This window comes from Anser cygnoides, chromosome 7, assembly GCF_040182565.1.
Source record: "Anser cygnoides isolate HZ-2024a breed goose chromosome 7, Taihu_goose_T2T_genome, whole genome shotgun sequence".
In the NCBI taxonomy this organism is placed as follows: domain Eukaryota; kingdom Metazoa; phylum Chordata; class Aves; order Anseriformes; family Anatidae; genus Anser; species Anser cygnoides.
This window is the reverse complement of record NC_089879.1, coordinates 18,327,121-18,339,961: the sequence shown is the minus strand read 5'-3', so window position 1 is coordinate 18,339,961 and position 12,841 is coordinate 18,327,121. Positions and strand designations below refer to the sequence as shown.

General features: G+C 41.3%; 1 protein-coding gene across 1 annotated transcript; it reads left to right on the top strand.

Annotated features, from left to right (window-relative positions):
* Positions 1-502: 502 nt before the first annotated feature.
* Positions 503-11,843, top strand: LOC106033540 (lipase member M-like). The gene is made up of 10 exons (XM_067000618.1): positions 503-519; positions 1,679-1,790; positions 2,927-3,044; positions 3,804-4,002; positions 4,400-4,509; positions 5,258-5,394; positions 7,038-7,184; positions 8,047-8,118; positions 9,660-9,731; positions 10,982-11,843. Exons 1-10 carry the CDS (start codon positions 503-505, stop codon positions 11,213-11,215), a joined length of 1,218 nt encoding a protein of 405 aa, XP_066856719.1. The 3' UTR covers positions 11,216-11,843.
* Positions 11,844-12,841: the final 998 nt, after the last annotated feature.

The window sequence follows — 12,841 nt, the reverse complement described above, 5'->3', positions numbered from 1 at the left end:
ATCAAGGAGTCAGAGTTTATCCAGTCCTTTCTACATAACATGAAAAGCTGGAATTGGCAGGCTGTAAGTAAACAAGGATGTTGTTCCAGGTTTATTGACAATTTCATTAGGTATGATAAGGGATTCCTATGCAGATATTTGTTCTCAAAATTCCTGATCCTGCTCTGCCACTCCACAGAGGTTGGTATTCTCCTTAAAAATCCAGCAATCTGTTATAGTAAAGAGAGCATTGTTAGAGCCTTTATGGCTGAGGAGATGAAAAGCACGAGGTCTGAGAATAAAAGCAGTCACCTCTCTGCTGTTGCTATAGGGAAAAGCTCAAGCTCTAGCAGAAGGAATGAGGAGTGGGAATGAAATCAATGTTTATTGGCAAGTTTCTGCATGATTGTGGGGAAAACGCTGCGTGACCACCATTTTGCTGCCTTCTTTACCCAGCACTGCTTTCAATCATCTGCAAATTGAGTTTCCATTCCTCTGCCATCTCAGTCGCTTGGCAGAACACATGCTTTCTGGCACAAGGTCAGTAATACTTTAACTTACCTAACAGCAGCTAGGTAAAAGGAAGTTTTTACAATATCTCTTAATTTTACTACAAAGGAGACAAATATTTTAAAAATATAGATTATTTCAGAATGTACTGTTAGGAAGTTCGAATATAAATTGTACGTTTGTTCTGTGACAAATAAATAAATAAATAAAAACACTCCTACTCATGGGGGAAAAAAATCACACAGTCTTGTTGACTGGGAAAGCAATAAATGCAGCAGATTTATTGGTGAACTCAGTCTACCTCATGAATGTGTCACTGGGACCACAGAGGTTTAGACGCGGGCTCTAGGTGTTGGTTTGCATGGTACAGAGAATGCTCATTCAAACACCCTGCATCTTTAAACTGAGAGTATGTAGGCATCCATAGATTGTGGAGCTGCTAGGCATGCATCCGAGCAGTCTAGTTTACTCTCAGGTTTTTTTATTTGTCATTTCCTGAACAAAACTGGATGTCATTACACATAGTCTTTATGTATCACTACATTCAGCAAAGCTTTCTTTTCCTTTCTCCATCCTCATCCCACAGAGTGCACACATTTTGACATTGAGGAGTTTTGTATAAATTATACTAGGCAACTAAAATAAGTACTTTATTCAGACTCCCAAATCCTTAATTAAATGTTAAATAGTTTAACTTTCAATTGTCTTTGTTGGTTTTCTTTTTCAGTTAACTATCCAACAACTTGGTTTCTTCCACTTTGAAAACTTCCCTTTAACAATGATTTAGTTATGAGTTGCAGATAACTTTAGCATTCCCCAGAGTTAGCCAGAATTTTTCTAATTAACCTACAGAACAAATATGTGGCATTGTAATGCAAGTGATTTGCTTCTCATAAGAACGAGTGAAGTCCATTTCTCCAAAAGCTTTGCTCTTTTCCTTGGATTCACTGATGCTTTTCACCCTAATGGAGAGCAATGTCTTAGTTCAGTCCTTAGCAGAGAAACCAGACTGCTGCCAAATTCCCTCAGACATGTTTAAAGTCAGTTTTGTTCAGTTTAATTAACAAGTAGAGAGCACCAGCTCCATTCAGCTTTAGGCAGCACTGCTCTCACCAGAAAAGCACAGAACCTGCCTAGATGTCAAGTGCAGATCATGAATCCTGACAGATTAATATGCTGTTTTATCCAGAGAGAAGATATGGCTGGTTTTTGCTATGATGTATTTGTTTCAAGGAATTACTTGCTCAGAAGAATTCAAAAGAATGAGGAGAGCTGTGGATCCGGAAGCACTGATGAATATTGTAAGTTTCTCAGTGGATTTACCTGGGGACGGAAGGAATGCATGACTCATAGCAGAGGGATTTCTAGGTATTAGAAATAACAAGGTAGATAAGCTGCCTTCATTTAACCCATTCTCAGACTACTGTTTTCTATTCCCTTCTGTCTGTACGTGTAACAGCAGTTCTTATATTTGACAGAAATCAAGACCAACCCCTTTCCTTAGTACATCTGCAGAGTTAATTTTCTTTTTAGTGTCACTTACTAGTTTGGCACTATCCCTGTATCTGGAAGAATGAGTATCTGGAATGCCACCTTTTCATCAGCTCCAAATAACAGTGACTTACGTTTCCTCCTTTGAACTACCAGAATAGATTGGAAATGGCCAGCTTTCCAGAAGAACATCTCTCATGAAGCAAGCTTGTTTGGATCTTTAGTCACTTGCTAAAATCTTTTTTTTTTTTTTTCTGTCCCATGCGAAAAAATTACATTGAATAATTCTCTGAATAAAGTTACAAAAAACAATCCTTTTTTTGTAAAATAAATAAATAAATAAATAGAATAATAAATAAACAATGATTATTTCAGAGCTGACAATCAGCTGTGCTAGTGATATCCAGTGTGACTATGCAAGGGGCTGACCCTGTCTTTTCTGTAATGTAGTCATTTTTTACAGTGGTACTCATTGCACATGTGCCATCCATGAAAGGGCAGTTGTGAAGCTCACAGGATTTCTCTGAGGGTCATTTAGGTGAACTGGTTTCACTTCGTATTGCAGCAGATCAGGAGCTTGCACCCAGGCAGCTCCTCATCTCAGCTGTGGGAAGTGTAAGCTCCTGCTGTCAGATTAAAGTAGTTCTCACATCACTGTAATGCAAGAGGTTGTGATTGTATGGCACATGTTTAACACAGTTTTTAGAAAAAGATTTTAACTGCATAGTTAGTTAATAGATCCTGGAGATCAGACAAAGAACGAAGGAAATTTGTGGTAGTTTCTGGGTTATATTCCAATCTGATATTGCTTTATTCAGATGCTTAAAAACATAGACTAAATCCCCAGATGTAGCTGCTCTCTAATATTCTTCCTTACGAATACCTTATGCAGGTAATGTATGATATAGACTTCTGCAATCAAATGCATTTGTTCTTTCTTTTGTAGAATGAGATCATTACATACAAAGGGTACCCCAGTGAGGAGTACAAAGTGATGACTGAAGATGGCTATATCATTACCATTAACAGAATCCCGTATGGTATACAGAATCAGAGAAATCCAGGTACAGTTCTTTCATATGAGACAAAAACAGCCTAGATAGGGTACGTTCTGAAAAGGGGTAGCTTCCAGTTGTAAAATGTTCACCAGAGCTTGTATACACAAGTGAAATTTAAGTAGAGAATTCTGGCTGCCCTGAACAGCTTGCAAGATAAACAGGATATAAACAGGATTTATGTCAAGTACCCTTGTTTACAATAAAACACTGCTACAGTATGAATTAAGTATAATAATATCTTCATAATATGAGTTGATGAGCAAAAGTTTAAAAAAAAAAAAAAAAAAAGAAAGCAAAGAAAGAAAGAAAAAGAACAGAAATTAAAATAGTGTAAAGGCTTCAACCTCCCAGTCAGGCTGTTCTGCAAGAGCAGTTCCAGCCTCTGACTTTACTTTTGCTTACACCTGTTTAATTTCAGTCTGATTCATATTTTGGATACAGGAAACCGCTGGAAAGGATCCCACACCTTCCATTCTTATATCACTGTCGAGAATCTTAAGTTAATGAGGCTGAGCTATACAAACAATGACCAGAGGCTGCCAAGCCAGGGTTCGCTGATACCAGGCTTATCTTCCTACAGATTTTACAAAACTTCACAAGTTCTCTCTTTACAGAAATGCATGCTTTGTCCCTATGATCAGATGTCTCCCTTTAAGTCAGTGCAGGCCCAAATCCCAGTACTGAATATGGGATTGTAATGTCCCTGAACTACCAGAAAATCAAGAAATTTTATAAAGGTTGTTTTGTTTCTGATTTTGTTTTCAGTTATGAAACCTGCTGTATTTCTCCAACACGGGCTATTGGGAGATGCCAGTAACTGGATCTCAAACCTGCCCAACAACAGCTTGGCCTTCATGCTAGCTGATGCTGGCTTTGATGTTTGGATGGGAAATAGCAGAGGGAATCGCTGGTCCAGAGAACATCAAAATTACTCCACTGATCAAGATGAGTTCTGGGCTTTCAGGTAGATCAAATGATTGAGATTGAAGAATTATTTTCATGCTTTTATTTGAATGAACATTTTAAAATACCTTTTAATGGCAAATGGTGTAAAATGTGTGATTCTATGGAAAGATCTCTGCTAATATATCAGCACCTGTTCCTTGTGTGTAGACCTTTACAGCTCAATCTGATGCTTCTTGTAGTCAGAGTCCTCCTACTGATGTCAAGGGAGAAAATAGCCCAGAAAAGCTTGAATAGCATCTCCTATATCCAGTGCCCAAAAGGCACAGATTCTAAAACAGCTGAATGATTCACACAACAGTTCATGTTGTTCGTTTGCTAACAAGTCTGTAATAAAAATGTAAATCTAAATGGGATTTTGATTTATGCACACCTCTCTTTTAAACTCCTGCCTGTAGTTTTGATGAGATGGCAAAGTTTGATCTTCCAGCAGTGATAAATTTTATTGTGAAGAAAACTGGACAGGAAAAGTTGTACTATATTGGCTATTCACAAGGCACCACCATCGGTAAGTTACACAGAATGGACTGATGCTTCAGGAAAACACATGAATAAAACCTGATTTGAGACACTGAGATGCTGAATGTACCAACAGCTCATACCTTGCTGGTATGAAAAAACAAACAAACAAACAAAAACAAACCACACATGATAAGCTCTTTTCAGCATGTAGGTAGGCTTAATTTATTATAAAGATGATTAAACCTGAGGTGCCAAATGCACTGCAGCTGTTAAGTCCGTCCTCTTCCGTCCACTTACAGTTATACCAGAAATTATTCTGGGCCCTGCGAATTGTTTTGTTTGTTTTTTTTTTCAAGATGCAAGGGTGTGCCCAACAGCAGCTGGTCAGCTAACAAAAATATACAAAATAGGAAGATGACAGCACAGAAAGAGAAGTTGGGCAGTTTGTGGCACAAAAGGAAAAAAAAAAAAAGGATTTATATGAAGAAAAACATCTGCAACTCCCCAGTAGTATATGAAATGCATGTATGTACATCGAAGTGTGCATTTAAATGGGTTTAGAAGAGAGCTGGGAAGGCAAAATATAGAAATTAGTATCTCTGAAGTGAGAAATAAGACTACAAGCTGATAACACAAGAAGAAGAGGGATTTTGCACCAAGCTAGGCTGAACCAGTCTCTGAGCAACTAACAATGTTTCTTTGTTGGTATGAAATTGCAGATCAGCTTACGTAAATACTGAAAACAGTCTAATGTACAAAGTGATTTTCTTATCACTTTATTTTTATTTTCTCAGCTTTCATTGCTTTTTCAACAATGCCAGAACTGGCTCAGAAAATCAAACTCTATTTTGCATTGGCACCTGTCACTACTATTAAGTATGCCAGAAGCGCAGCAGTAAAGCTCCTCTACCTTCCTGAAAAAATGCTCAGGGTATGTATTATCGTGGCTTCAAGTGTTGAACCATGCAATCGTTCAGTCAGCTCTTAAGGTGTATATACAGAAAGTATAGGGCTTTATGAAGCGTATTCATTTGCAGGTAGGTAGGTTTAACTTCTGACTGTAGTTCCTGTGGGACAACGGGTAAACCTTTTCTATAGGTGTGATTTATCCCATCTGGCAGCTAAGCACCACATAGACCTTTGCTCACTCCCCCCACACAGTGGGATGGGGGAAAGAATCGGGGAAAAAAAAAAAAAAAAAGTAAAACTCACAGGTCAAGATAACAATGATTTAATAGGACATAAAAGGAAGGGAAAATAATAATTATGATGATGATAAAGGAATATACAAAGCAAGCGATGCACAATGTATTGCTCTCCACCTGCTGACCAACGCCCAGCCAGACCCCAAGCAGCAGCTCCCCAGGCAACCTCCCCAGTTTCCTGGTTTAGCAGGACACCATGTGATAAGGGAAATCCCTCTGGGTAGTCTGGCCTGGCTGTCCTGGTTCTGTCCCCTCCCAGCTCATGGTGCACCCCCAGCCTCCTCTCTGGCAGGGCAGCACCAGAAGCTGAAAATCCTTGGCTCTGTGAACACTGCTCTGCTACAGCTAAGACATTGGTGTGCTATCACCACTGTTTTAATTAAAAATGCAAAACACAGCATCATACAAGCCTCTGTGTTACATCGGCTGTAACTGTCCTGCAGGGCAGGGGAGATGGTGTGTGGTGTTGGATTGTTGCATGCTGAAACCAGTTCTGGTTCCACCACCCTGCATTTGCTCAGTTCCATCAAAACTCATTCATCATTAATCTGGGTGATTCTTACTGTAACACAATTGATATGGCATATAGCAACCATAGAAGTAGTGCAACACAGGGGCAGGTCACCCAGAGAGGCACAAAGATGCAGATCTTTGAGGTTTCCAGAATTCTTCTAGACAAAGCCACAGCCAGTTTGGTCTAGTTCTGCTGGTAGGAGGTGGTTGGATGAGACTCCCAAAAGTTCCTTCCAAATGTTTTTTTTGATGGCTCATAAGCCAGATTTGAATTTCCTCTAAACTATAGCTTCTTAAAGGTATGAGAGTGAGTGCAACGTGCACAGACAGTATCTGTCCTTTTTCTGGAAGGGACACAAAGCTGGGTCCCAGAACAACGTTGGACCTGCCCTGAAAATATACATTTACTCATCCCATCAGTTGCCGTTAATTACAGCAATAAAAAAAATTTTCCTGGTCTCCAGTCCAGCAAACGCTAAAATGAGAAATGAATGTACTCACTTGATCACAGTGCTAGGAAAAACAGTGTTAAATCAATGTGGTTGATCATACATGCAAAGTTACTTATACGTGTATGTATCTGCAAGCTTAGAGCTAAAATACGAATTGGAGTTAACATTTAACATATACACTCATTAAAATGATGTAACACAAATTGGGCAATGCCTGAGCAAGCTGATGCAATAGAAAACACCTAGGTTGTTTCTCATTTGTGGGAACGTCACCTGACAAATGAAGAAAAGGTAAGTGAGAACAACAGTGTGTGCTGGGGAAGAGGAACAGGGCAAAAACACATTTTAAAAGCAATGTTGTACAATGTACATTCTTAAATGAATGCTACTTTTGTCTTTCACAGGGTTTGCTTGGCAAAAGAGAATTCCTTCCCCAGGCTGAATGTCTAAGAAGGCTGATAGTCCCTGTCTGCAGCCACCGTCCTTTTGCTAGGCTTTGTAGGAATATCTTCTTCAGCCTTGGTGGCTATAACATGAAAAACATCGACATGGTATGTACCGCTCTTACCAGCTCTGTCAAGAATTTAAGCTGTTGCTCCCAAAACCTACCTTCAATCCTATAGTATGAATCCTCAGGTTCTGTTAGTCCACATCACACTGCAGGGAACAGCCCCCGGTACCAGCCAGCAATATCTGCTGGTTGCCCCATCACTGGCAGGGCATCACTGCCTTGCTCCTCAGAAGAGCTCTTGGCAGCATCCCTTCAACGCGGAGCTGCTCCACCGCAACCCTGCAGTCTGCCCTCTGCCAGACCTCACCTAGGGCCCTGTCTCCTGGTTCATATTGTGACTGCTGGTCTCATCAGAGGTCCTCAGCATGCTGTCACTCCATGCTATGTCCAGCTGCAGGCCAGGCCACCTGAGCTTCAAAGTTTTTCTCCAGTGTTTTCAAAAATATGCCTTAGAGTGTTCTCTGAGGAAGGACCACACAGCAACTTGTTAAGAAACCCCTGCAGGACAAGGGTGTGTTTGTTTCAAATACACACACATTCCTCAGACAGTTACAGCTCCTTTTGCTCTTCCATCTGACAGCGGTGCTGCTTCACGTAGGACCTGCTGCAGACTCCCAGATAAATCACAGGCTTGGGATCTAGGCTGCTGAATTTCCATTCTACCCTCTCTGTCTGTTAGATGCATTCAGATACTCACTTTTCCTGGAAAATGATCTGGCTGGGGGCTGTTCTTTTACTGTTGCTCCAAACCTGATACACCTGGATGAGCTCTCAGGGGAGTCTCCGATCATGCCACTTTGATTTCTCTTGGTTTTATGGATACGTGACACTGCTGTGGCTTCTTTTGATGCACAGACAGGTAAAAGGGAGGAAGAGAACACTCACTGTTTATTTTCTTTCAGAACCGGATCAATGTGTATATCGCACAAACCCCTGCTGGAACATCTGTGCAAAATATAGTCCACTGGAGCCAGGTACTAGTGAGCTTCTGGAACACAAAATAGGTACTCACCTCTGGCTGTACCATAGGGAGTGGGGGTAGCTGATAATGTTGCTGTGAAGCCAGTGCAGATTGCTTGGATATAGAGCAACCTGTGCTTTACAATCGAAATTTCGTTTCAGTACACTGTTCCCCATTGATCTACCTTTCTTTTGCCAGCAGGATAGAAATTGCCTGTGTGATACAGGTACACCTGAAGCCAACAATGAGACACTGCATTTGCTTAAATACATGTATGCTGGAAGTTGTGCATGCAGATAAATATAGCGTTCTTTTTATTGTGTATCCAGAGCCCGATATAAATGTCTACACTCCGGTGCAGAACTTGCCTTAAGAAATGACCATTACTTTTCCAATGGGGGGTCAAGAAATGAGCAAAGATGTATGGCACTTTGTAGAATATAAAATTTGACTAATAAGGCCCTTGTATTTTCATCTCTTGCAAAAGCAAAGTGCTCAGTTTGTGGGCAACAATAGAACTATAAATAATAAATCCTTCATTCAGTAGACTTGCTGTAACACTTACTTACAAAACACTGTGCTCTGTCACAGGACTTCCTCAGCAGCACTGCTGCTGTAAGCTGCCTTTCTCTCTTTGGGCTTGTCACACAAGCTGCTGTAGGCAAGACAGGTTTCCTGGCAGCACTGCAGGCTCGGCAGCACAGCTGGAAGCATTTGCAAGCAGGGTGAGCTTGCAGGAGGGCTCGTGCACTTTTCAACACAGCAAACATGTGGACATGTTTGAGTTACAGCTGCACAGGCATTTACTCAAAATCAAACAATGCTTTGCCTGTGAATTTACATGAGATATTAGATTTGATTAAGTTGCTTTCATAACCACGGCCTAACCTGTAAAGAAAAAGGGTTACAAAGGCACAGTGGGGGAGGTCCGCAAATTGACTCGGGTTTAATTCAGCATCTAGCCACAGGCTGGCAGGCACAGACATGCAGGAGAAATGCTCCTAAGCTTTTTCTGTAATTGCTGTTATTACTGTTACATGAGTTAACAGACACCTTGCCCTCAGTATTAAGATCCCATTGATGGGGTCTCTCACAACACATGCTGTAGGCAAAGCCAAGGAGCAGGAAGGAAGATCTAGAAATGGTGACTTCTGTGTTTAGACAAGAGAAGCAAAAGAAAACATACGAAGGAGCCACTCACAGAGCTGAGTGATGGCGACATGACTGTCAGAAGGGAACACAGCAGCAGCATGGAGGGAAAATAGCTGGAGGCAATTGCTACTTGCAGGCTTACAAACTAGAACAAATCGTCCATGAAAGCAACCCTAGATCTTTCTACAGGAGCAGTGAGTCTTTTGATGCTGACAAAAACATTTGACTCCCTTTCACTGCTTGAGACTTTTAACTAACTTACCACTGGCTCTTTCTAACCTCTTAAAAGAGAAAAGCTTCAGCTGAGGTTTTGGGTTGGAGTCAGACACTTAGCAGGGAAAGATCCCATCACCTTCCTGAATGATGGATTTGTAATTACCCTTCTCTGGTTCATCCCATTAGGAAGCCCATTCGGGGAAGTTCCAAGCTTATGACTGGGGCAGTTCAAAGAAGAACATCGAGAAATACCAGCAGGTACCTTTTGGTGAAACGATATTGTCACCCTTGAACAATGCAAAAGCACAGAGGAAGAGAACAATGATGTAGTAGGAGACACGTTTTCTAAATACATTTAGATGGATTTAGCCACCACCATCTGTATTATGACTTTCCAGTTTGGAAGTCAACAGAGAAAAAATGCAAGCTCTAAGGGTAATAATATTAAAAAAAAAAAAAGAGAGAGAGAGAGAGAGAGAGAGAGGAAGACCAAGACTTGTCAATGAAATGGTCAATAGTAATAACAGGAAAGAAGGGCAGGAAATATGTAAAATTAATTTTGAAAAAGAGTATATCTAGTGGATCAGGCCAAAGAGGAATCTTGCCTGCTAGAGTGACTGACGCAGTTGCCAATATATAAATACTCAGGGAAACAATACTATGAAAAGTGGAACTGGAGAGCACTAATGTCTAATAGCTACTCCTAGATTCTGGCAGCCAGAGACAAAAGGACTTTGACCTTAAGCAGGCCCTGAGGATCCTCTCCTCCATGCAAGACTCTAATCCTATCCTTGACTCTCCTGCCCTTTTAGGTCTCCACAACAGCCTATCATTAGCAGTTACATGTTCTAATGACGGCTTACATGAAAGGCAACTTCCTTTGGTTTGTCTTGAATTTGCTTACCCCTGGAAAGTCACTGGATGCCTTCTAGGTTTTGTGTTATGAGAAATAATGGGGTAAATACTTCCTGTGCTCTTTCTTCATACTGTTCATGATTGTATAAGCCTGCCTCTTGTCCCTGTGCTGGCCTCTGTTTTCCAGACTGAGGAATCCTCAGCTACTTCCTCTCTCCTCCTACAGAAATCACTTCATGCTCCTTTTCATACTTGTCACACGTTGTCTTTTCTAACTAGACCACGTATATCTTCTGGAGCTGACTGGTACTCCAAAACAAGTATGCAAGATGAGGACCAAGACAGAGGTTTATCCAGAGGCATCCTGACATCCTCTGTCTTTGTTCTTGGCTTCTGCCCTATGAATTCCTAGCTGAGAGAGCAATGATCCAACAGTAACTCTTTGTCAGTTCAGGAGGTGCGTTTCCTTCGGCTGTACTCTCAGCTGTATCACCCCTGTGAACACAGACAGAAAAGGCAAGCGAGGGCATTTTCCTCCAGTTTGTTTTAGGCACCTCTGCTTTGAACAGTGACCTAAAATAAAGCCAGATACATGTTTAAAGTTTGCTGTGCTTTACTGGATATTCATTCCAGCCCTGCTTCATGTTTTCCAGGCTACTCCTCCTCTCTACAATGTAGAAGAAATGACTGTACCCACTGCAGTATGGACTGGGGGTCGAGACTTGCTTGCAGATCCCAAGGATGCTGCCATTTTACTGTCTCATATTAAGAGGCTTATCTATCACAAGAAGATTCCTGAATGGGCACATCTGGATTTCATCTGGGGATTGGATGCACCTTTGTGTATGTACATTGAAATTATTGATCTGATGCAGAAATATCCTTAACCCACAAGCAGTAGCCATACCTGGCTCATTCGCCAGTGCCTTTGCTGGGTACAGAGAAAGCATTCTTTTGCATCATATAGCTTCTGCTGGAGTCAGAGAGAGGGTTTCTCCTGGCTAATGCTATTTTCACACACTGTGTCACTACAGTGCCTTTTGGATCTTGATGGTGCACTTCATACTTTGTGGCAACCTTGTGATCAGTAATCACTTTTTAGTTGATAAAGCCTAGATTCTGCAATACATTGTACTTTCCTAACAGGAACCAGGGCTTTCTTGCAGCCTGATGTCTTCTTTAGACTCTAACAGTAATGAAAGCACTGAGTTTCTCTGGATGTGGTTAATGATGTCAAAAAGTTTTCCATTGATCACATAATTTCTCAGTTTATTGGACTGGAAGTTCCTGAAAAGCTAGTGTAAACTGAGACTAACTCTAGCAGCCATGGCATTTATATTTTATTATTTGATAAGATGATCACCAGAAAATAAAAACTGAGTTCAAACAGAATACTCTCTCCTGAAAACAAAAGTTGGTATGTCTTCATTTGAAAGAGCTGCACACTTTTTTTAAAAGGAAGAACAAGGCACACAAGGAGGGAAGACAGCAGAAAACAGCAGTTATCTGTCAGAAAGCAGAAAGCCAGTCTCATGGTTCAAGAATGCACCTATAAGGTAGGAAACTTGTGTTCAAGGTAGCCCCCGAGACAAAGAATTCTTGTCAGACTTGATCTCTACTGACAACACTTTCAGGATCTGTGTACCTGAACTCTCCAGGGTGGGAGGCAGGAATTCACTTCATCTTGGCAACAACAGCACTCCAGTTCCACTTTGAACCCAGCAGGAACTTCACATCTCTTGCTAATTTGCATGGAAGCTGCTAACTACTACAGGGTTGAGCTGCTTGAACCTTTATCACAGCTCTGAGAAGCCTCTTTGGGGAGTAAACACTCAAACAAAGGGCACCCAAACATCTCTAGAAAAAAAATGTTATCTTCAGCCCATGGGTATTTAGATCACTTTGCCCATTAGAAGAAAGGACTGCTTTAAAACAGTGCTGAAGAAATGTCATCCTATTCCATTTCCTGGGGAAAACCTGCCTCTACAAACCTCGTTGCAGTGACATAGTTATTGCACAGAGGCACTCACCTGAAGGGTAGCCTCCATGGCTATTAGGTTACAGCATTGTGGCTCACCGTGCCTCCACGAGGAAATGCCATTAGCTTCACCACGAAAAGAAACACAGTGCATTTTAGGGGGCCTTTTTTCAGAGTGAGACCCCCATTCTCCACTTGAATCAAGTGTCAATGTGGGTGAAGCCTGGGATGCTAAACAGGGCAGGTACAGTTGTCACACTAAGACAGTTCACAGCTCACACAATATTACTCTGTGAAATGGTTCATTAGCCAAACAAATTAACCACAGCCAATTCCACTTCTATCCCTTTCCCTTCCAACACAACCAACAGGCCTGTTTCATCTTCTGAGCCCACTGCTGAAGCCCATCCCATTTCCTTGGGGTCAAGGGCTCCACAAATGTAAATAAAGCTTGACCCAAAGAAAACAGCTTCCCTCCAGGAAGGGACATCCTTTCCACCCAATATAATTTCCTGGGGACAAAGCATTCCAGAGA